Source organism: Chiloscyllium plagiosum, chromosome 6 (assembly GCF_004010195.1).
Source record: "Chiloscyllium plagiosum isolate BGI_BamShark_2017 chromosome 6, ASM401019v2, whole genome shotgun sequence".
Classification (NCBI taxonomy): Eukaryota; Metazoa; Chordata; class Chondrichthyes; order Orectolobiformes; family Hemiscylliidae; genus Chiloscyllium; species Chiloscyllium plagiosum.
Genome location: NC_057715.1, coordinates 63,127,781 through 63,154,046, shown reverse-complemented (window position 1 = coordinate 63,154,046; position 26,266 = coordinate 63,127,781). Strand labels below are relative to the sequence as shown.

The 26,266-nt window shown below is 39.0% G+C and overlaps 1 protein-coding gene across 2 annotated transcripts in view; it reads right to left on the bottom strand.

Moving 5' to 3' along the window:
* The window catches only part of eif5b (eukaryotic translation initiation factor 5B), an 89,743-nt gene continuing 63,477 nt past the window's right edge, over window positions 1-26,266 (bottom strand). For both annotated transcript variants that reach the window (XM_043691680.1, XM_043691682.1), the window contains exons 17-24: window positions 20,710-20,871; window positions 17,010-17,141; window positions 15,938-16,069; window positions 15,769-15,845; window positions 12,278-12,442; window positions 11,458-11,596; window positions 11,122-11,283; window positions 1-475 (exon numbers count right to left, since the gene is read on the bottom strand). In XM_043691680.1, coding sequence (XP_043547615.1) covers window positions 368-475; window positions 11,122-11,283; window positions 11,458-11,596; window positions 12,278-12,442; window positions 15,769-15,845; window positions 15,938-16,069; window positions 17,010-17,141; window positions 20,710-20,871 — 1,077 coding nt within the window. In that variant the 3' untranslated portion in view covers window positions 1-367. The remainder of the gene's footprint in view (window positions 476-11,121; window positions 11,284-11,457; window positions 11,597-12,277; window positions 12,443-15,768; window positions 15,846-15,937; window positions 16,070-17,009; window positions 17,142-20,709; window positions 20,872-26,266) is intronic.

The window sequence follows — 26,266 nt, the reverse complement described above, 5'->3', positions numbered from 1 at the left end:
CAGGATTCAAACACTTTATTCATTATTTCATACAGTTAAAATTAGAATCAGGGAGTGCTGCTTACAAGTTCTGTGTGATGGAAGGGAAATTTAACAATAGCAGCCAATATCGGGAGCCAAAGGACAGGAAGAAAAAGAACAGGCACATTGAGAACTGTACGAATATGTAAAACATATCACTGTCAAACCAGTGCAAGAGTTTTGGTTTGTCATGGAAAACGTTTACTAACTATAACCACTTTTTACTCTGGATTCTGATTCTCAGCATTCCAGCGTGGCTTAATAATAGGTCCAGTTCAAGCACAGACCATAAATCACAATCAGTCCTCCCACTGCTGAAGTTTTAAATGAAAACAAACTGTATTACTTAGATAATTTCAAATATTTTCTTCAGTTCCATAACAAGCTGCCAATCAGACTTCTGCATCTCATCTCTGAACCAGTCTTTCAAAGCATCAATGGATTGTCGGCTGATCTATAATTTAAAAAAAAAGTTGGTGAAAAGTTCAATAAATTATTGAATAGCAGGCTTAAAATTAACAGTGTGCACAAAAACTACAATTGTTTTGAGCAAAGAAGTAACTCCAACAAGAACTGTTGTAAATTTGATTTCACCTATTCTTGCCCCCAGCTAGTGGTTGCTCAATATTAATAAAAGCTGTGGTTCTGTTCGCTGAGCTGGAAGTTTTTGTTGCAAACGTTTCATCCCCTGTCTAGGTGACATCCTCCTGTGAAGCTCCCAAGCACTGAGGATGTCACCTAGACAGGGGATGAAACGTTTGCAACAAAAACTGCCAGCTCGGCGAACAGAACCACAGCAACGAGCACCCGAGCTACAAATCTTTTCACAAACTTTGAATTAATAAAAGCTTCAGTTCTGAAGAGTCACAAGAACATTAACTCTGCTTTCTCTCCACAGTGCTGCCAGACCTTAGTTTCTCCAGCTATGTTTTTGTTTAAAAAAAGACTGTCCTACTTAATCAATGAGTGTTCATGTACTTGCACTCAGTATTAGTTTACCTAATTCTCAATTTGACATTTGTCTGGTCTCTAAATGTGTCAGATTCTGCTTTTATATGAAGCTCCACAGGGAACAGATGTTTCAAACAGTTATATTACTTCCTTGAAAAAATGTTAACTCTTGTGCGATACCAATAAAGCAGGGTTAAAGGTCAGGATCATATATACTAGTTTGGATCTAGTCAGTTTTCCCAACCTTTGTAGCATTAAGTGATGTCCAACTATTGTAATACTCCAGGATAAAGCAGCAAAATCAACTCTTTCAGATGTTGTTGGAACTTGCTGCATTTCCTAGATTCCTTGTTTAATTAAAAGAAGTATGTAATTTGATGGATTATTGGGATGCATTAACATTTGACATCAATATACAAGGAATAATTTAATCTGTTATTAATGGTAATTATGAAGTAAAGCACTTTTTCTCCTCTATTAGATACAAGGTCAAAAATTAGGCTCAATTAAATCAAAACTTTTACTTCTATTTAAATTTGTTCTATGGAGCATTTGCTTACTCTTGTTTGTACTGTACTTATTCCTACAACTTGTTTTATCTATCCAGCTCTTTATTTGAAGTAAAATTATTCACTCAAAGTTTCTTCTCTATAGCTGATACTCAGACAAAAGAGGTACCTTTCTTCCTATTTCTACTAAGTCATTAAGTTATTTTCCTGGTTTTTCTTTCAATCTTCTTGAAAGCATCAAAGTCTGCTTGAAGGCAACGTGTTCAAAATTTCATTTAATGTCAGTTTCCTATTCAAGGCCAGCATGATTTGCCTTGACTTGAACAAATTGTCCTTGAGCTCCAACCAAGTATTGTAGTCCATTTACTGATAAAAGCTTCACATTAAGCACTGGTATAACCAATCTGTAACCACATATGATTTTTTTTTAAAGCATCGGCAAAGGTTTAAATATAAGTTCACAAAAAAATCTTAATGTTTTGGAATAGACTAAACAATACATACAATTTTGTGCACATTTTATTGCAATTTTATTTTTATTTGCATTAAAATCAGAATGGCAATTACTTAGCACATTCAGCAAATTAATCCAGATCCTTTTTAACACGCAACATAAAATAACCGAAATAACAAAACAGCAATTGTAGAGGAACTCTCATGGTCTCTGACCTAGAAGCTCTTAAACATAAATGCAAAATCACAAACGAGGATTGGTGAAACAACAATGTGGACTCTGTATTTAAAGATAAGACTGGCTATAGATAACATTCATTGGAAGTTATAGTTCAACTCAGTCCTATCATTGCTGCTCAGGCTGCCTAACAACTTGTAATTAACTCATATGGCTCTGAGCAACAATCTGCTGCTCCGTCTTTCAAGTAGAAGCCATTCTTCAAATCTGAGACCAGGCAATTAGTATTCTATAATAGACACAGTTACAAGTTAGTTGAACACAACAAACAAGCTGCAGGGAATTGGTCTTGCATGGAAACTCTGGTCTATTTGTCATCCTATCACAATACCTCAAACTTAATGATCTATAATAGTGCATTTGTAATGTGGCCAAATATTTGTGTAAATGGTGGGTGGTAAAAATGAAAAAGATTCCTGATCAGACATGTGACAAAAAAAAAGTTGGAGCTTTAACATCACCATCCACAGCTCCATATTACAAAATACATCCTAAAATTGCATGGTACTACAGTCTCCCCAAGTGAACTGTAAAACCATCAAGCAATTGTATCAGAAAATAGGCAACACGTTCCTTCATTGTTGATATGCAAAATAATCAAAGAAACAAGGAGATATTGAAGCACGCAAATCTCACGTTAGATCTTACTTCAAGTTGAAAAGTAACCATTCACCACTGATCTCTGCTTCCTGTTATGCTGTTACTTTTATTCCATGGGCTTGGAGCGTGCTTACATATCAATTGTCATCTTCATTAAAATATCTTTGGACATCTCATTAACTACATTACACCCAACAGCCCTTTGTTACCTCAAACACAATCAAAATAATTTAATATGATTACCTTCATTAAATCCATGCTGGTTTTCCTCAACTAAGGTGCAAGGATATCAGCATGGATCAAGGGATTAAGCTAACAGGATACAAAAGGAAAAGAATGGCTGTAACTGGTGGAATGCCACAGGGATTAGTGCCAGGTCCTCAAATATTTACAAACAAAAGTTAAAATTTCAAGTCCAATGTGACTTCTTCTGAACCAAAATTCTTCTCCATTTCAGAAGACAATGAATATCAGACTTGATTTTTTTCTCTCCACAAATGCTGCTGGTGCTGAATTTCTATCGCACTTTGTTTTTATTTTAGATCACCAACATCTTTACATAATATTACAACAGAAAGTTTGCAGATGATGCAAAACTTGACAAGAAAGAGTTGTGAGGAAGATATCAAGGGGCTTCAAGTGAATTAAACAGGGCAAGTGGGCAAGATCATGTAGACAACAGATTTAAAAGTTATAGGAGGATAGCACAGGAATATGGTAGATGATCAGCCATGATCTCAATTGGTGGAGCAGGTTCAAGGGGATTGAATGACCTACTCCACTATTACATGTGTAGAGTCAAAAAGTGTGGTGCTGGAAAAGCACAGCCGGTCAGGCAGCATCCGAGAAGCAAGAGAGTCGACATTGTGAGCATAAGCTCTTCATCAGAAGCATTCCTGATGAAGAGGTCATGCTCAAAACGTCGACTCTCCTGGTCCTCGGATGCTGCCTGACTGGCTGTGCTTTTTCAGCACCACACTTTTTGACTCTGATCTCCAGCATCTGCAGTCCTCATTTTCTCCTATTACATTTGCAAGTGTGTTGCAATCATTTCAGGTTGAAATGTACAAGTAAACCATACTTTGATTTAACCCTAAAGAGAATTATTTAAAAATTGTTCTTCACAGACAGAGGAATTGGTGGAAACATGTTGTTGGGTCAAAATCCAGGAACTCCCTAACAGCATTGTGGGTCTACCTACAGCAAAGACTGCAGCGGCCCAGACCACCTTCTTGAGGGCAACTAGGAATGGGAAGTAAATGTTAGCCAGCCAGCCATGTCTACATCCATAAGCTAATAAATACACCCTCTTTCACGCAACTAAAATATTTTGGTTATGGACGGATGGACTGGAATAAATACACCCCTTGCCCATTTATAATAATTCCAGAGCTGTAGCTGGAGACTCAAGGTGATAATGGCCATCCTGTCAGCACAGGAGTTTGAAAGGATAGATGAACTAGTGTAGACATCAATAAAGGAAAACTTAGATGCAAAACTTTGATCACCACCACAATCCATTTATGCAATAAGTGATTGACAATCTGCTGCCTGTTGAGTCTTTCTCCCTATATTCAAGGGGTGCGAATTTGCTTCATTCAAGAGTTGTGGGGGTCACTGACGAGGCCAGCATTTGTTGCCCATAGTTATATTGTTCCAAGTCAGGATCATATGTAGCTTGGAGGGGAACTTGCAGTGTTGATGATCATTTCAATTGCCCATCTTTTTCCATTGCCAAAATAGTTAAAAGTCCAACATGATAGAATTACCAGAGAATTCTCCAGTGACTTTTGCCTAATCAGAGTAAAATGTTTAAGGTATGCACATGCTGGTACATTAAACTAGTTAAATATTGAAATATCTAATCTTAGACCTGGTGGAATCAGCAGGTTTTCAGGCAAGTTATAGACTTATAGTCTAAGACTCACACAGCAGGGAAAGACCCTTCAGTCTAACTAGTACATGCTGACCACGTTCCCAAACTAAACTAGTCCCATCTGCCTGCCTTTGGCCCATTTCTCTCCAAACATTTCCTGTTCATGTACTTATCCAAATATCTTTTAAATGCTGCAACTGTACACAAACACCATTTTCTCTGGCAGTTAATTCCACACACAAACCACTGTGGAAAAAATGTTGTCCCTCAACTGACAAGAATAGAGTAGGAAACTGGTCAATTAAAAAGGATGGTTTAAAAACTATATAGGCAGGTTATTTATAAAGTCAGCAATCACAATTATAAAAAGTAATATGAATAGGATAGTAAATAGAAACAGCTATGTTCCTATGAATAGACAGGCAAGTAATCATTTTTGGGTGTGATAAAAGGGTCAAATGCCCCAGAGTGATGATGTTTTTTTAAATAACAGAAGTAGTACTGATGACAGGCCCAAAAGTCAAAACTAGCAATCAAAATGAGTAAACAAGGACGTGGTGTGCTTGTATGTCTGTAATTGGACAGCTACACAAGTTAAGGTTCTGGTGTAGCAAAATTTAGTAGTTTTAAACTTTGGAAATATGATTTAATGAAAGGCACTCTGGACAGAGCCAAGGGGGCAGTGCAGGGGTACAGTAAAGCAAAACTCAAAGGATAGTGTAAAAGCATGTATCAGAGGCATAGATATATCAGTCATTGCAGATTTCATGTAGTACAAAGCAGGGTTATACAATTTATTTTCATGCTATAACTCAAGTCTTACTAATATTATAATCAGTTATCTTCCCTACAAATCATCATCCTGACACACTGGAGAGATATTTGTGTTCCAAAAGTACCCTGAGGAATGTTGTCGTGGTCCTCATAGGATCACCCATGACAGCAGTATCAGACAAAATGCTGTCCAAAACAAAAAATGTGCACCATACTGGCTGTGAAAGCAGAATAAACCTGCAGTGGCAATAATCTGACCACCAACCTATCAAGATTCCATGGTCAATGGCATCCAAGGTGCCCATGTTATCAAAGTCACAAGCTGACTTTTACCAGGGTGTATTTGCCAATATCAGTGACAAATGAGATCTGGAGACAGGGACAGGTCTGCAAACCTAGGAAACCTTCGTCAAGAATATACACACTAACAGTAGATGTCTGTGTTGGGACAGAGATGCCTTTCAACACTGTCACCTGGATATCCTCCACTCACCTGAAGTGAAGGAAGGACTAGAAGATGTGCCAAAGTAGGCTGTCAAACTTCCTTCTGCCATTATTTGAGTCAAAGGTTAAGTGATGTCTGTATCATTTTTTTCCATTCACAGGACTAATATTTGCTGAGCAGATGATCGACTTCTTCCGTCAGTAATGAACATCTACCTAGCACAAAGTCATCATAAGAACAAAATGTTCAAGAGAGAGATCAACATCTCAACCTTGAGTCAACTTACAATCTATCCTCCAGTATCCTGTGGTAAAATCCATGGATGGAACTTCATCAGTAGTAAAACTACAACAAGCAAACAGATTAAAAACAACAAAGTCTGTAGCAATAATGGTATCCCAATCGAGATCTTCAAAGCTGTCAGCCTTATACTCAAATCAAGACGACGTGCACTCATTCTGCAGATTTGGGAGGAAAAGAAAGCAGCCCTGACTTCCAGAATTATACTAACTTCAAGAAAAGTGATAAATCATGCTATGGAAACTATTGAGTGATTTTCCATACTAGGGAAAATCCTAAAACTCCACTCCACTAGAGTGTCCACTTCATGTGGGTGAAACAATCCTATCAGAAGCATAGAGTGAATGGAGAGCTTGCAAAGGAACCTCTGACATGGTTTTCAATGCCAGACAAATAAAAAAAAAGGTTGAGAACACCACCAAGAATTCTTCATTGCATCATCAACTTGACTAAAGCATTTGGATCAATAAATTGAGAGACTCTGAATTGTTCTCCAGAAATGTGGATATCTAAGAACAGAGCATGTTTCCACCATGAAGCTCGAGCAAGCATTCATGCACCTCCCTGTCCTCAATCATGACAGCCGGCTATGAACAAATCGGTGTTGTATTATACTTTACATACAAGCTTGATGCTGTTGACAGACAGCATGCAGGTGTGTCGTTCTTCATTACATTGCAAAGACATAAGAATGCTCTGCACCAATCAGAGAGCAGCATTTTGAATTCTGCTGTAAATATCCCATATGGTATGAGAATGATCGATAGAAGTTCACTTCAATTAATGCAGACTAACAAACACATTTGTTGTCAGTTCAATAATCTTGCTAAGATTCAAAACTCAACAGCACACCAAACAGCATGAATCTGTACTGATTACTACATCATGTAAGTTTAAAAGAAACATCATTTACAAAATTTCTGGTTACAGACCAAACAGCTGTCCTCAACTCAGAAACAACCATGGCCTTTACAAGTGCATTGAACATACATTAAAGTACAGACAAGGCAACGGAACAGTCATATATTAGAGCAAAATAAAATCCATAACCCTGCAGGAGATAGGTAACTGTGGATACAGAAGAATCCTACATTCAAATCCATCATCAGAGTCCCATGGATATTGTATGAATCCTACTCACACGTATGGCACCAGTGGTTGACAGTAGCTGCAGCAGTATTCAGACACACTTAAAGTGACCACATAAAATACCTGACACAGATAATACAAATCTCACTTAGACATCCCATATCTATCAGACCTTGGCATTCTTTCTGATTGTATTATTGACTTTTTTTCCCTGCAAGAACCAAAAGGAAAATGAAGCATATATAAGGCTTAGGAAGCTGAAATCAGATAAGGCCCTTGAGGAATATAAAGGCAGCAGAAAAGAACTTAAACAAGGAATTAGGAGGGCTAAAAGGGGGCCATGAAATATTCTTGTCAAATAGGACTAAGGAAAATTCCAAGGCATTTTGAATGTTTAACAGGAGCAAGAGCTAGAGAAGGGGTGTACCTACTCAAGGACAAAGGAGGGACTTTATGCGAGAAGCCAGAGGAAATGGGCGAGGTCCTTAATGAGTACTTCGCATTGATATTTATTGAGAAGGACACAGAAGATAGTAAGAGTATGTTAATATTGATCTGCCCTGCAATATCAAGATGGTGATGACGTTGGGTGTCTTCGAAAACATTAAGGAAAATAAGGCCCCAGGGCCTGATGGCTTCTATCCCCGGATACTGAAGGAGGCAACGCTGAGATCCTGACAAAGACCTTTGCATCTTCTTTAGCCACAGGCAAGGTAGTAGGAAACTGGAGGACAGCCAATGCTGCTTCTTTACATAATAGGGCAATAGGGATAAACCAGAAAATTATAGGCTGGTAAGCCTTACATTTAGTGATTACTAAAGACAGCTCTTAAGGGCAGGACTTATTAGGGATAGTCAGCATGGCTTTATGCAGGGAATGTCTTATCACACAAGGATGACTGATCAGGGTAGTGGATGTTGTCTACATGAACTCCGCTAAAGCATCAGACAAGGTCCTTCATGGTAGGTTGGTCTAAAAGATCAAATCACATAAGATCCACGGTGTGTTGGTAAGTTGGATATAAAATTGGCTTGGTCATAGAAGACAGAAGTTGAGAGTGCGTTGCTAAAAAAGCACAGCAGGTCAGGCAGCATCCGAGGAGCAGGAGAATCGACATTTCGGGCAAAAGCCCTTCATCAGGAATGAGGCTTATTCCTGATGTAGGACTTATCCCAAAACACCGATTCTCCTACTCCTCGGATGCTGCCTGACCTGCTGTGCTTTTCCAGCACCACACTCTCTACTCTGATCTCCAGCATCTGCAGTCCTCACTTCCTCTTCCATGTTTTTCTGGATGTCTGTTACCAGTGGTGTTCCTCAAGGATCAGTGCTGGGACCTCTGCTGTTTGTAATTTATATAAACGATTTGAATGAAAATGTAGGTGGTCTGATTAATAAGTTTGCAGAAAACATGAAAATTGGTGAAGTTGTGGATATTGAGAAATGTTATCAAAAGTATACAGCAGAATATAGATTAGTTGAAAAATTAAGTGGTGAACTGGCAGAAGGCACTTAATCCCGACCCATAATGATGCATTTTGGGAGGTCAACTGCAAAAGCAAAATGTACATAAATGACAGGACGCTTTGGATATACAGAGGGATCTTGGGGTGCGAGTTCTCTGCTCCTTGACAGTGGCAACATAAGTGGATAAGGTGGTAAAGAAGGCATGTGGCACACATGACTTCAACAGTGTAAAGTTGACAGTTGTATAAGGTTTTAGTTATGCCACATCTGCAGAACTGCTTACAGTTCTGGTGTCCACACTATAGGAAGGAGGTGGAGGGTGCAGAAGAGGTTTAGCAGGATGTTGCCTAGATTGAATTGTTTTAGCTATAAGGTGAGGTCAGACAAACGTTTATTGTTTTCACTGGAGCATTGGAGGGTGAGGGGTGACCATAATGTAGTATATAATACTAAAAACAAATAAAATTGAGGGGCATTGTATATAATACTAAAAACAAATAAAATTGAGGGGCATTGATAGGGTGGATAGTTAGAGTCTTTTTCCCAGAGTGGAAATATCAAATGCTAGGAGGCATAGATTTAATGAGAGAGGGAAAAGTGTAAAGGAATCGTGTGGGGAAATTTTTTTTTTTGGACGCAGAGGGTTGTATGTACTCGGAATGAGTTGCCAGGGAGGTGGTAGAAGCAGATACAATAGCAATGTTTAACAGGCATTTAGACAGACATGAATAGGTCAGGAATACAGGGACATGGACTATGTGCAGACAGATGGGATTAGATTCGAATGGCATCATGGTAAGTACAGACACGGTGGGTCAAACAGCTGGTTCCTGTGCAGTACTGTTGTACGCTTTATATACATGGCTCAGTGGTTAGCACTGCTGCCTCACAGCACCAGGGTCCTAGGTTTGATTCCAACCTCTGGCAACTGTCTGTGTGGAGTTTGCACATTCTCCCAGTATCTGCGTGGAGTTTGCACATTCTCCCAATTTCTCAGACAACAAATCACCAGGACAAAGGACCCGATACCCAGCATGAGCAAAACTAATGTAGTGTACAAAATCCCATGCAAGGACTGCACAAAACACTACATAGAACAAACAGGAAGACAGCTAACGATCCGCATCCATGAACACCAACTAGCCAGGAAACGACATGAGCAGCTATCCTTAGTAGCCACATACACAGATGACAAGCAACAGGAGTTCGACTGGGACAACACTACTATTATAGGATAAGCCAAACAGAGAACAGCCAGGGAATTCCTAGAGGCATGGCACTCATCCACAGATTCAATCAATAAGCACTTCGACCTGGATCCAATACACTGGCCACTGCAGCGGATAGCTGGAACTGACAACCGGAAGCGGCAGAGACAAATCACTATAAATGCCGGAGGAAATATCACAGAAGCGCTTCACAGGAGGCTCCCAAGCACTGAGGATGTCACCTAGACAGGGGACGAAACGTCTGCAATACAAATTCCCAGCTCGGCGAACAGAACCACAACATTTCATATGCTTGCTCAAAAAGCTGTTTCCTCAGAACAATGAAGGATTTATAAACAAAAACAGAAATTGCTGAAAAAATGCAAGTCTGGCTGCATCTGATCCTTCTTCAGAACTGATTGTAGCTGGGAAAAGTTTGGTATTTATGCAGATCGGTGGAGATAGAGCCCAAAGAGAGAGAAAACCTGTTGGACAAACAAAGGACTGGGTAAAGATCAGCCTAGGAGTGTGAATAGCTGCTAACAGGAACTATTAGTAGCTAACAATAGGCGGTTTATAGTAGCCGATGACAAGGTCTGGTGTGAGGGTTGGGGTAAGGATATGGGAAAAAGTGCTCAAACCCTAAAATTGTAGGACTTGATATGGAGTCCAGAAGGCTGAAGAGTTCCCAAGCAGAAAATGAGGCGCTGTTCCAGCCAAGGTAAACTGATTCATTGAAAACACAGGAAAAATACAAACTGCAAGTGGTTATGACTACAAACAATTTCAATTAGATTTGAAAATCTTGAAAACTTTGTATGGTGAACATTGTTGTAGTTGACAGGAGAATGGATTAGTTTATTTCCACCAGCACAGTAACATAATTAATTCTAAGGTAAAGAAGCTAGTTAAATGTCTTGGCTGAAGTTTAGTGGTTTCTAAAGTAGATACTGAATTCTACTTTTACCCCAGTCAGTGAACAATTACATCTGTTCAGATGTATGCATCTGCAATTTGAATATTAAACTTAATGGGCACCATATTCTATCCTGGTCCAGCAATACATCTAGCAACACATGCTTATTTTTTAATCTTGCTTTCCTAAGTTGCAACTTTAAAGTTACAATCCATTTTGTAGAAAGATATGAAAATATGCTTGCATATTTTTCTTTATAGAACAACATCATACCTTACTGACAATGAAGTCTGTAGCTTCAAAATGCCGCCCATACATTTTTGGCGATTCTCCCGGAATGGGTTCTATTTTAATACAGACCTCTTGGCCTTTTCGAGCAACCTCAACTTGCTTATGATTCACTTCAATACTAGTGACAATTCCTATATCAACAAACTGGAAAAGGATAAATAATTAACTTATATGAGTAGTCTGACTAAAAACAGGATAGACTTACAAATGTTAACAACTGAAATCTGCTCAAAAATATAAACCGAATCAACGTAAACTAAAAAGTAAAAACAATATATTTTTTCATCACTTGGAAAACAAAACCTTGTGTAAACTTACATTTTTTGAAGGAACACACACGGGGGTGCCTTGTTTCAGAAGGCCAGCTTCCACAGAAACTCCCATTACAATTGGATCACGAGAATTGAAAATGAACTGAGGGATAATGCGCAGTTTTGCAGGAAAAACAGCTACATGTCTACAAAAGGAAGAAAAATTTAGATATTTAAACACACATTAGAGGCAAAAAAATTAAAGACCTAGGATATTCGATCTTCGTATGAAAAATTCTCATGTTCAAACCTTAAAATAACTAAGTACATCACTTCCCAGTTAACAACCTGGACTCATTTATATGAGGAACAAAATCAAAATACTGCAAATGTTAGAAATCTGAAATAAAAATAGGATAATGTTGAAACTGTTCAGTAATATAATTGAAGAACTGTGGATGCTGGTCATCTTAAACAAAAGCAAATTGTATCCATGGGGAAAAAGCAGAGTTAACTTGTCAGGCCTGTAATCTTTCATCAGATCAACATTTCATTCACTGCTTCCCACTCATGTAGATGCTGCCAGGCTTGCTATTTCAAAGTGTTTCTCTCATCAGATCTTATTTGTTGTTTCATTTCAATTCAGTCCATGTCTGCAGGACCAATTGTTTCAGATTATGATGCAACTTTGTTTCAATCATTCACGTTTGTATTTGTAAAGAAGTGAGCACCCCAGTAAAAAAAATGTATAACATTTTGTGATTTTTTTTTAAAGGAATGACTCCTATCAATAGAAGTCACCATCAAAAACTAGTCGTGTCTCTTTTATAGAAGTTAAATGATAACGAGTGTATAACCCCAAGCAGTCATTTAAGTCATGAACTTACTTGAATTCTTCTTGCTTTTGTTTTTTGTAATCTTGTCTGTATTTTGTGAATTCATCAAATAAATGGTAGATAATTTCTGCACTGAAGATCTTGACTCCGAGTGTATCAGCAAGCTCCTGGGAATCTCGCTCAACCTTCACATCAAAAGCAAGGATAACTGAATACCTTTAAAAATAGGAATGAGAAGTTACTTTAGACCATTACATTATTCAATGTTGAAGATCAGATATTGTCACAGTATACAAATTTAAATTTATAACTTAAAGGAACCTACATCTTGAAGCTTCTTCCATCACTTTGTTAGACACAGATGCTGTATTTTCTGTCCTCTCCCTCTATCCATCAGTACTCTTATCACTCTCTCATAAACTTCCGGGAAGGTTCTATCAAAATTTTTAACTGTGGGGGGAAATCCTAGATGTGCTTTAATGAAATTTTGCTTTGATTGGATATGGCCACATTTTAAAGTGAGAAATCCTCTTCCACCTACTTTGTGCATTTCCTTCATTATTTTATTTACAAGTATAATCTTAAAGAAACACAACTCCGGTTTCTTAAGTTTCTTTCTCCCAGGTAAATCCGCAGAAAGTATCAGCAGACTACTTCCAAAACCAATACATTCTTCTTCCGTGATATTCAAAACAGATCGAGGCTTCCAATTTAGGCCTTACCAACTTGACTGTATAATTGTAATTATACTAGTTGCACTTGCATTTTGGTGTCATTGGGAGATTAGCACAAGTCAACTTCTAATATAAGTAACTTAACTTCAAGACAAAATGATCAATCCCTGAAGGTGGCAGGATAGATTATTAGAGGAGATATATGGGACACTTGCCTGTAGTTAGGACACAGAACTTTAGATAAGCCACAGCTGGAGTACCGTGTGCAGTTCTGATCACCACATTGCAGAAAGGGTATGATTGCACTGCAGGGAATACAGCAGGAGATTCACCAGGATGTTGCCTGTGATGGAGAAGGCTGAGAGGGGATCTGATAGAGGTGTAAAAGATTATGAAGGGCATGGACAGAGGGGTAGAAAGCAGGTGTTTTCCTTAGTCAAAAGGTCAAGAACAAGGGAGCATACTTTTAAATTAAAGGTAGGCGGTTGAGAGGGGATTGGAGTAAAATATATTTCACCCAGAGGGTGGTGGGGTCTGCAATGAACTGCCTGGGTGGTATTTGAGGTAGGTAACCTCCCAACCTTTCCAAAATACTTAGGGATGTGAAGTATCATAACATTCAAGACTATGGGACTAGCATAAATATTAGTGTATTTTTGGCAGTATAATCTCAATGAGCTGAAGGGCCTCTCCTATTCTGTATAAATCTATGATCAATCTTTCAAATTTTATGCAAATTTCCATCAGAAGGCTAGAAAAGTCAATTTCAGTAAAATGAAAAGTATGTGATATATGGGACACGAAGAATTCAGCTGGAGCAAAAGCATGTGAGATGGCTAGTGACATCGATCTTCAAAGATTGTGCAACTATTAAGATGGCTAACAGATTAAGATTTCCATCTGATCAAGAAACCATACCTAGGATGGCTAACTCCTCAGAATGCCGTTGGGAAATACAATCAAATGAAAAGTAATGAACTTCTGTAGCTGTTTTCTGTTAAATGAATGGATGGCCCTTTTTTCAAAACTGAAGGAGTCTGGAAATAAATGGTCATCATGCTATTGACAAAGAGGAAGGTGGGGTGAGCAGAACTGATTGAGACTTGGACGAAGGAAACAAACTGTAGCCAAATTTGCAGACAAACAAGTGGGTGTACAGGCAAGATGTGAGAGGGGTGCAAACAGTTTAGATAGAAAGATTGATTGAGCAGCAGGTAATTAGGAAAGCTGATGGAATAACAGCCCTTATTTCAAGAAGGTTGGAGTATAAGAGTAGGGAAGTCTTATTGCAACCTTACATGATGCTGGTGAGATCACATCTGGAGTACTTAGAGCAGTTTTGACCCACTTATTTAAGGAAAGATAGCATTTCATTGAATGCAGTTCAGAGAAGGTTCACCAGGATTATCTATTGAATGAAGGGACTGTCTTATGAACAAGTATAAAAGGTTAGGATAAAACCAAAACACTTGACCCCACTCCATAAACTCCCTGTCTACAGATTAGTTATGCTGACGTGTTTTGCATTGCTTCCCACTATTGAAGCCAGGGGGTGTGATCAATTACCACGTTGCTTTGATTAACCTTTGCCTTCAAATGCTATATCATCTCAACCTTATGAGAAATTGTTCCTATTCACAACTATTGCCTATGCTGCATCCTAACCTGTTGTCTCTAATCCCCACAAATGACTTCCCAACTTACCCATCACAGCAATGGCTGCTGAAACCTCCTTCAACTTTCAGTGAACAGACCCACAGGACTGATGATGGCCCAAGCCAAAGGTCTGACTTGGAAAGACACTCCCAACTGATGATTGACAAGCCACCTGAATCCCCAAACTCCTACTTTCCAACAATTTATCATCAGACTGTAGCAAAAATGAGGATCAATCAGCTCACGTCGGCAATAAGGATGAAACATTTGCAAATTTAAATTGGCCAGCAGCCAAACCATGGAGTGGAGCCATTCAAAAACAATTCTTGTGATTATGACAAGTCAAACTTCACAGCACCCTTGATGGGAAAACATTAAAGTCTACGGTAATTTTCAAATGTAAAATCAGGCTGACAAAATAGCTATTGCTCATGGCGACGATAATGCTTGAATGGATGTAAACACAAACTAGGAACAGGAGTAGGCCATTCAGCCCTTTGAGCCTGCTCTATCATTCAATAGAATCATGGCTAATCTCAAAGCTAAGTTCCCCTTTCTCGCCATAATCTTTCATGCCTTTATTATCTAAATAAACTTGCAATCTTTTTCTTGAAAATACTCAGTAATCTGGCATCCAGCCTCTGTCACAAATTCTACAGGTTGACCATGCTCCAAAAGACTTTTCTCATCTCAGTCGTAAATGTCTACACCTATCCTGAAACCATAAATGCCTGGTTCTATACTTCCCAAACAGGGAAAAAAAAAGTCCCTACACCAACCTGTTGAGCCTGTTAGAAATTTTCCAAGGAGTTATGTCAACAAAGGAAAAGGCATCGAGGTTGAGAATCAGCCTTGATCATCCTGAATGGTGCAGCACATTTGAAGGGCCGAATGGCTTACTCCTGCTCCTTATGTTGCTATGTAAACTCTTCTAGCTGTGACAGCCAGGAAAACGTGGCAGTAAAGAATGGTTTGTGGAAGTATGTAAAAACAGGGACAATGACAATGAGAGCTTTGGATTTGCACATGAGTGCCACTGGAACTCTAGAGGTCACCTCCCACATTGAAAACTTGTTACAATGGTAGAACAATGACAAGTTAAAAAGGTTTCAAATTTCAGAACTTTGCACGGCACTTTAAGTCAACATGAGGCAACAATTTCTTTATGTAAAAAACATTTGGATTATTGCAACAGCTGTGTTTAGAACTTACTGAGGATCGTGTTCAAGCATCGCTGAAGCTTTCATCACGTCTTTCTTGTGCACAGGTCCAATGTTAATTCCAGCATACTATAACAGAAAGAGGAGGACAGATTTTATTTCATATTGAAAATAAAGCAAACAAATGAGAAATAGTAGAAATTTCACACTACAATACTTACTGGCACATTTGATGCCCGAAGATATTCTAAGAGTGCCTCCAAGGAACCCAATGTAGAGGCTTGTACATAAACACCCTTCTCCTCAAGTTTAATAGAATTCAGTGTCTGCTTCAGTTCGTGGTCAAGTTCATCCTACCAACAGTACCGTGACAAGATTTCAAATCACATTATGGCCACATTTTCAAACTAAATATTGACTGTTTGATGTTACTTTTGAAGATAGAAACAGGCAAGTACAATAACAGGCAAGGATAATTAAAATTGTAAAGAAATGTACATTTCCAGATACACCACATGCTTCTGCAAATGTATTCTTAATTTTACATCAGCATCAACACAATGTCCACAAGGCAATGGAAACAAGGACCAGACAAAATGCTAAATCTAAAATACTAAAATATTTGATTTTCCATTAAAAGCTTTTCAATCTTAAAATAAACTCAGCATTCACAATTTAAAAAAAGTTTATTTAGTGAAATTACATATATTATTCCGAATAGCAGTTCAGCAGTTACGACACAGAATATTCAAGAACTCAAGCATGACTAACTGAAGTAGACTAATACTATTTGTTACATGAACACGGGAAAATCAGAAATTATGGAGGCAGATGTTTCAAAAAGATTCTTATTCAATCTGATTTCCAATCTAGATGAATAATACTTCTAATAATCGGGATTTTAAAAAAAACAGAAAGCATGTGTGGTGGGAGAAAATGGTGCAGATTTCAAACACTATCATATAGAGAAATTTATTAGTTGATAGTAAATATTGAATTTATGCTTTTATGATCCCAGAAACTTCATTTTGAGCAATGCATTATTGGAGTTCTAAGGATCTACAATGACAATCAATTCCACATGGATAGCAATAAGATTTTGAAGGTACTTCAGCAATTCTTAAAATTTACATGTATTTTCAATCAACCTGTTCAGACATGTTACAACGCAACTCCCAGAGTAGGTGGGACTGGAACACAAGCCTCCTACTTCAGAGGTAGAGACACTGCCACTGTACAAGACCCCAGATGAAGTTTTATATACTGATAATGCTTTCAGACAAAAATTCAAACCTTTAGAACTGCAATTTCATCGTCTTTGTGGGCTATTAGTAGTGGTAAACCTGCAAGAGATTTCTCCAGATCTTTAGCAAGAATCTTTACACCTTGTGCAGCCCAGACTTCCTTCTGTTTCTCATACTGATTCTGGAAAAAAAAACATGATAACCACCTTAAAGTAAAAACGTCATTACAAACTCTATTTTTTTTTCACTGAGCCAATAGAATCATAAAATCCCTATAGTGCGGAAAGAGGTCATTTGGCCCATTGAGTCTGCACCAACTCTCCGAACAGTATCCCATCCGGACCCAGTTCCCACCCAATCCCCATAACCCCCAAATTTGCATGGTTAATCCACCTAGCCTGTATATCCATGAACGTTATGGGACAATTTAACGTGGCTAACCCCCCTAATCTGCATATCTTTGTGGGAAGAAACAGAAGATCTGGAGGAAACCTGAAGTCACATGGTGTGCAGGGTGTTCTAGCTAGGTGGATAAAGAACTGGTTGAGCAACAGGAGACAAAGAGTAGTAGTTGAAGGGAGTTTCTCGAAATGGAGAAAGGTGACCACTGGTGTTCCACAGGGGGCAGTGTTGGGGCCACTGTTGTTTGTGATATACATAAATGATCTGGAAGAGGTCATTGTTGGTATGATCTGCAAGTTTGCAGATGACAAGATGATTGGTGGAGTAGCAGAAAGCATAAGGGACTGTCAAAGAATACAGGAGGATATAGACAGACAGGAGAGTTGGGCAGAAAAGTGGCAGATGGAATTCAATCCAGACAAATGTGAGATGATGAATTTAGGCAAGTCTAATTCTAGAGTGAATTATACAATGAACAGAAGAGCCTTGGGAAACGTTGATGGGCAGAGAGATCCAGGAGTGCAGGTCCATTGTATCCTGAAGGTTGCTGCACACGTGGATAGAGTCGTCAAGGAGGCATTTGGTATGCTTGCCTTCATTGGACGGGGTATTGAGTATAAGAGCTGGCAAGTCATGTTAAAATTGTACAAAACATTGGTTCGGCCGCATTTAGAACATTATGTACAGTTCTGGTCGTCACATTACCAAAACGATGTGGACGCTTTGAAGACGGTGCAGAGAAGGTTTACAAGTATGTTGCCTGGTATGGAAGGTGCTAGCTATGAAGAGAGGTTGAGTAGGTTAGGTTTATTTTCATTAGAAAAAAGGAGATTGAGAGAGGACACCTGATTGAGGTTTACAAAATCATGAAGGGTATAGATAGGGTGGATAGAGATAGGCTTTTTCTCAGGGTGAAGGATTCAATAACGATAGATCACACTTTCAAGGTGAAAAGTTTAAGTACTTCACACAGAAGGTGGTGGGTGTCGGGAATGCATTGCCATCAGAGCTGGTTGAGGCAGGCATGGTAGATTCATTAAGATGCGTCTGGTCAGATGCATGAGCAGGCGTGGAGCACAGGGATACAGATGCTTAGGAATTGGACAACAGGTTTAGATAGTAGATTTGGATCAGCTCAGGCTTGAAGTGCCAAAGGGCTTTCCCTGGACTGTAAATTTTCTTTGTTCCTTGCTCTTTGAAACCAACGCAGACATGGGAAGAATGGACAAACTCCACATAGACAGTAACCCAAGGTGAAAATTGAACCAATGACCCTGGCACTGTAAGGCAGCTGTGCTAATCACTGAGCCACTGTGCTGCCCATTTTTGGGGTGTGGCAATGGTGGGTGACAAAAGCAATGACATTTTCTTTGAGTCACACACAAAGTATCTGCTCATTTCCTAATAAATAGTGTCAACCAAATTAACCAAAAAGAACATTTCAATTCACTTTCAGAAAGCGTAGTTAGAGGATAGTGATCAGGTGCAATAATGCTGTCTGATTTTATTCTCTCTAATATGAGTAATAACCACACAGGGTAAAGTCAGCTCGCTCAATAATGCTAACAGAAAAACTCAAACTCAGTTTAAACTTTTGTTTTGCAAGGTATGGAAGGTGCTAGCTATCAATTCAAGGCATGCGCCCCAAAACGTTTTGAATTCTCTACCACACAGGGTCGTGGGCACTTCGTTGTTCAGTATGTTCAAAACAGAAATAAGTTGATGTTGGACACAAAGAGGAAGAAATATGAGCATACTTCATAAAAAAAATTGAAGTTGATGGTCAGCTGTGAACTTATTGAATGGCACAACAAGATCAAAGGAAGATTTTATTGTCATAAAAGAGGAGTAAATTTAACTTACTAACATGTGCATCTCTTCAATAAAGTAATATTTCACCAGTAACACAAAGAAATTCCTGCACTAAAACAGTGTGATCCTACAAACGTACTATATTCTCAACAAATAGACACATAGTAATGAAAATTATATACAGCCATAAATAGGAACAAGAAGAAAGTGAGGACTGTTGATGCTGGAGATCAGAGTCTAAAAGTGTGGCGCTGGAAAGGCACAGCCAGTCAGGCACCATCCAAGGAGCAGAAGAGTTGACATTTCGAGCATAAGCTGAAGCGGAGAGTCGACTCTCCTGCTGCTCGGATGCTGCCTGACCGGCTGTGTTTTTGCAGCACCACACTTTTGACCATAAATAGGAACCGTCCAATGTCCTTATTTCCAGAAATATCAGTTTTGTATCACTAAGTACATTTCTTGAAATATAATTGCTGTTACTATATAGCTGAAATGAAAATATAAAGCCAAGAACTTTAACTGAGGGAACTTCATCTACTTAGTACTCAACTCACCTTGTCATATACACTTTCCTTGTCCTGTGCTTGACGCTACTGTATTACCTGTGTGACTACTGCAGTTTTGTTTCCTGTATATTAAATTTAAAACTATGATTGTCTTGAAATTAGCAGTCTCTTATCCAAATGAATTGATTTAAAGTATTCACCTGAATTACATCGGAACAGCCCATTGAGCCTGCTCCCCCATTCAATTAGATCATGGCTAATGATCTACCTCAAATGCTACTTCCCCCTTGTTTTTTCCATGTTTATTGATGTCCAGGAATCTGTCAAATGGTGTCTTGAACATGTTTAATGATTCAGCCTCCAGAGCCATCTCTGATAGAGAATTCAATCTATTAATCCCCTGTAATACTTTACATACTTTAACAAGTATTCCCTCAAATCTCTTTCCAATTGTTCTCTGGAGATTAACATTCTATATTTTTTCATACCCGATTCTGAAGATTATTAGTCTTGCATCTCCTCTCCAAATCATGACTAACGTGTATGTATTCTTCAATGTGAGACAGTTGTCAAATTGTATACTGTAACTACTTTCTTCAAGTTTAATTGCATACAATAAAATTAACAGATTCCACTAAATGTTTCTGTTATTCATTAGATATCAGAGAAGAGAAAGTCATTTAGTCATTTAGCTTCACAAATGAATTCTTTCCAGAGTCACAAGTGTTCAGTTTACAGATGTGGATACAGTTTTACAGTTCCTCTAATACTGAAATGGACCAAGGGTCGACTGAAAGTTATTCTAACAGGTATTGAAAAATGCAAAACGAAATTTGATTATATAAAGGATAGGTCAGTATTAGGGGAGAGATAGACAGACACAGCATTGCAACTTTTTGTTGGCAGTGATCACAAAAGCCCCATACAAGATTAACATAAGTAAGTTTTATCAAAGTACAGATACTAGGTAAAACATCAACATATGTTTATAACATAGCATTACTTTCCACAAGAAGTAAAACTCCATACTTTTACTCTCAGCTCTTTGAGAGGCGGCGGCAATAGAAGACCTCTGATTTGTGTAACTATAGGACCTTCAACTCCAGGAACAATAATAGTATCTCCTTCCTTTATGTTCCCATTGATTAGAATCACATCAATAGTCGTTCCCATTCCGGGAAGTGCTTTCACCTAAGAAACATTCAAACAAAAGACACAAATTTACTGTTGCAAAATGTATTTTGAGGTTACAATCATGTCTGTGTTGGGTCATTTCTTTTGCTTCAACTCCCTTTTTCAAAGACTGGTGAGTCATAATATCATACAGTTCAATGAACATATACAGTCAGCTGGTGTTTTGTCATCTCTGGTTATATGCTTAGATATTAGCACCAACAGGTGAACTGGATCTGGTTACCATCTTATTGAGGACATGCATCAATATTAGTCAATTGCCAAAACACACATGCCTGAAAAGCACAGATCCAGCCCATTATATGAAATTCTAGGCATGTGTTCATGATTGGTCAGTGCATTGTGCATTAATAGTTCAAACGGAAAGGGCCATTTTCCAGCAGAGGTTTAAAATCAAGAACATGATTATTCATTCAGGCAAACATCAATAAAACCCTCTGGCACCTTTTGAAGATGAACAGAAATTTCTGGTTCCAATACAATATCCTCTCAATACACATCTTCCAACATAATTAAGAACAGTGAAATTAAACAAAGAACTGCAGAGAAGATGATAAGTCATAGACGTTAGGCCATTCAGCCCATGCCATTCAATCATGATTGATAAGTTTCTGAACCCCATTCTTCCACTTTCGCCCCGTAACCCTTGTTCCCCTTGACAATCAAGAACCTATCTATTGCATTCTTAAATACACTCAAATGATCTGGCCTCCACAGCCTTCTGTAGCAATGAATTCCATAGATTCAACACTTTCTGGCTAAAGACGTTTCCCCCACCTCCATTCTAAAATCTCTTCCCTTTACTCAAAGGCTGTGCCCTAGTCTCTCCTACCAATGGAAACATCTTCCCAACATCCACTCAGTCCAGGCCATTCAGTATTCTGAAAGTTTGAATTAGATCCCCCACTCATCCTCCTAAATTCCATCCAGCATAGACCCAGAGTCGTCAAACATTTCTCATATGTTAAGATTTTCATTCTTCGGACCATTCTCATGAACCTCCTCTGAAAACACGAAGGCCGGTACATGATTCCTGAGATATCAAGCCCAAAACTGTGCAAAATAGTCCAAATATGGTCTGACAAGAGCCTTATAGATCCTCAGAAGTACATTCAAGTCACCCTCAGAATAAATGCAATCATTGCATTTGCCTTCTTAACTACTGACTCAAGTTTACCTTGAGAGTGTCCTGGACTAGAACTCCCAAGTCTCTCTGCACTTCAGACTTCTGAATTTTCTCCCCATTTAGAAAACAGTCCATACTTCTATTCTTCCTACCTCTCACTTTCCCATGTTGTAAGACATCTGCCATTTCGCTGCCCAGTCTCCTAATCTGTCCAAATCCTTCTGCAGCCTCCCGCCTTCTCAATGCTACTTGTCCCTCTACTTATATTTGTATCGTCTGCAAATGTGACCAGAATGCCCTCAGTTCCTTCATCTATATTGTTAACCTATAAAGTGAAAAGTTGTGGTCCTAACACCGAGCCTTGCGGAACACCACTTGCCACCGGCTGCCATCCTGAGAAAGACCCTTTTATCCCCATTCTCAGTTTTCTAAAGCCAGCCAGGCCTCTGTCCATGCTAGCACCTTGCCTCTAATACCATGGGCCCTTATCTTACTCAGTAACCTCCTAGGCAGAACCTTGTCAAAAGCCTCCTTGAAGTCCAAGTAGATAACATCTATCGACTCTCCTTAATCTATCATGCTTGTTACTTCCTCAAAGATTTGTCTGGCATGACCTCCCCTTGATGAAACCATGCTGACTTTGCCATACACTTCCAAGTATTCCAAAATCTCGACCTTCACAATGGATTCCAGGATCTTACCCACGATTGAGGTTTGGCTAATTTTCTGTCTGTACTTTTCCATCTTTTGCCTTACTCTTTTTAAACATAAGTGTTACATTAGTGATTTCTCAGTCCTCTGATACTCTTCCTGACTCTGGTCATTCCTGAAAGATCGCCACTAACACCTCCAGTATCTCTTCACTATCTCCCTTAGAACTCTGGGGTGTAGTCCATCTGGTCCAGGTGAATTATCTGTCTTCAGGCCATTCAGTTTTTCTAGCACCTTCTTCTTTGTAATACTTAGCTCTATCCCCTCACTCTTGAATTTTTGGGATATTACTCATGTCTTCCACCACGAAGACTGACATAAAGTATTATTCAGTTCCTCAGTCATTTCCTTGTTCCCCACTATCTCTCTACCATCATTTTCCAGCAGTCCAATGCCCACTCTTGCCTCTCTTTTACCCTATATATATCTAAAGAAACTCTTACAGTCTTCGCTTATATTACTGGTGAACTTACTCTCAGATTTAATCTTCTCCCTCCTTATTTCATTTTTTGTTGCCCTTTGTAAGCTTCCCAATCCTCTGGTTTCCCATTACTCTTTGCCTCATTACATGCTTTCTCTTTTTACTTTTATGCTATCCCTCACTTCCCTAGTCAGCCACGTTTGCCTCATCCCCCTTGTACCATGCTTCTCTTTCCTCAGGATGAATCTCTGCTGTGTCTCCTGAATTACTCCCAGAAACTCCTGCCACTGCTGTGCCATTGTCTTTCCTACTAGGGTCCTCTCCCAGTCAATTCTACCCAGCTCCTCCCACATGGCTCTACCTTTATTCAGCTGTAACACCATTACTTCTGATTCCAATCTTCTGCCTCTCAAATTGCAGAGTAAATTCAATCATATTATGATCACTGCTTCCTAAGGGTTCCTTCAACCTTAAGCTCCCTTATCAAGTCTACCTCATTGCACATCACTAAATCCACAATTGCCTGTTCCCCAGTGGGCTCCACCACAAGCAGCTCCAAAATGCCATCTCGTAGACACGCCACAAATTCCTTTTCTTGCAATCCACTGTCAACCTGATTTTCCTAATCCACCTGTATATTGAAATTCCCCATGATCACTATAACTTTGCCTTTTCTACACATCTTTTCTGTCTCCTGGTATATCTTCCACCACAGCTCCTGACTACTGTTTGGAGGCCTGTACATAACTCCAACTATGGTTTTTTACTTTTGCGGTTCCTCAATTCTACCCACACAGATTCTGTACCATCTGAGCCTACCTCGTTTCTTACTTTTGATTTCATTTTGTTTCTTACTAATAAGGCAACCCCAAACTCTCTGCCCACCTGTCTATCTTTTCGATAAGATGTATATCTTGAATATTCAGCTCCCAATCCTGATCCCCTGCAACCATGTCTCCGTGATGCCCACAATGTCATACTTGCCAATTTCGATCTGGTCCACAAGCCAGTTTTGATCTTATACAGAGTGCATTCAGATAAAACACAAGATCTGAAACAAAATCATGCTGGAGAAATTCAGTAGGTCACTTTTAAATATTCCTCTAGCTTTGAACTCACCTCACCCTAGGGAAAAAGACCTTTGCTATTCACCTTATCTGTGCCCCTGATGATTTTATAAACTTCTAAAGGCACCCCCCCCCCTTCAACTTATATTCCAGTGAAAAAAGTCCCAGCCTATCCAGCCTCTCCTTACAACTCATCTCCAGCAGTTCTGGCAACATTCTGGTAAATATTTTATATTTTCATAATATCGTTTCTATAGCAGGGCAACCAGAACTTTACATAGCATTTCAAAAATGACATCAACGCCCTTTCCAACCACACAACATCCCAACACCTACATTCAATGCTCTGAACAATGAGGGCAAGCATGCTAAACACCATTTTAACTACCCTGTCTACCTGGACCTTATTTAAAGTTAGGGAAGAAATTGCAGGGCTCCTAGCAGAGATATTTATTTCACCTACAGCCATGGGTGAGGTGCCAGAGAATTGGCAGGTGGCTAATGTTGTGCCTTTATTTAAGACAAACTCTGGAGGACTAGCCTGAGAACTGTAGACCGTTGAGTCTGACATCGGTGGTGAATAAGTTGGAAGAGATAGGAGACTTTGCCCTATTTTACCATACACTTCCAAATATTCTGAAATCTCGCCCTTCACAATGGATTCCAGGATCTTACCCACGATCAAGGTTAGGCTAATTTTCTGTCTGTAATTTTTCATCTTTTGCCTTAGTCTTTTTAAACAGAAGTGTATTTGGAGAGGCAAGGACTGATTAGGGATAGTCAGCCTGGCTTTGTGCGTGGGAAATCATGTCTCACTAACTTGACTGAGTTTTTTGAGGACACAACCAAAAATACTGATAAGGGCAGAGCGATAGACATTGTCTACATGGATTTTAGTAAAGGCTTTGACAAGGTTCAAATGTTAGAGTAATTAGAAAAATTAGGGATTCAAGGAGAGCTGGTCATTTGGATACAAAATTAGCTTCACAGTAGTAGAGTGGTAGTGGAGGATTGTTTTTAGGATTGAAGGCCTGTGACCAGTGGTGCTCTGCAGGTTTCAGTGTTGGGTCCACTCGTTTGTTATTGATATGAATAATTTGGATGAGAATTTAGGAGGTATGGGTAGTAAATTTGCAGTCGACACCAAAATTGGTGGTACATTTGAAAGTAAAGGCGGTTATCTCAGATTACAAAGAGATCTTGATCAACTGAGCCAATGGGGTAAGAAGTGACAGATGTGGTTTAATTTGAATAAATTCAAGGAGCTGCATATTGGTAAAACAAATAGGGCAGGGCTTATACAGTTAACAGTGGGGCCCTGGATAGTGTTGTCAGAGAGACCTAGGGGTTCAGGTACTTAATTCTTTGAAAGTCACACTGCAACATCTCACAAAGGCATTTTTGACAGCAACTTTCAAACCTGCAACCTTCATTATTACAAGATCAAGGGCAAATGTGTGGGCAAACTCCCAAGTTCTAATCCAAGCCAAATACCATCTTGACTATATTGCCATTTCTTCTCTATTGCTAAGCAAAAATGCAGCATTGCCTTTCCAAACAGCACAGTGGGTGTCCCTACAGCACATGAAATGCAGTTGTTCAAGGCAATTGCTCACCACCTCTTTCTCATGGGCAAATAGCAACAGGAAATAAATGCTAGCCAAGACAGTGATGCTGTAATGCTGAGACACAAAAAACTGAATAGAACACTTGAACACATAGTTTCCATCTGACAACTGCATTTGCAGATTACAGGGACAACAGTGAATATTGTTTAGTTATTAATCTTCATTAATTGGATTGGAAGATGAAATTTCACTTTCACTAGATTGGACACTTGGACAAGTAAATCCAGCAGCTTCATACAGCCTTTCAGAAATATAGGGTCAACTTAAAATGCATTTAATGCCGATCAAAAATGAGTTTCTCGTACAAAAAGCAAAAAGAAAGAAAAATACACGAAGTTGCCCCACAACTTGCCAAGTATTTTGAGTTGCAGTCCCTGTTGTAATATAGAAAGGCACCTCAGACAATTTGCACAGATCTCATGAACACCATTCATATAAA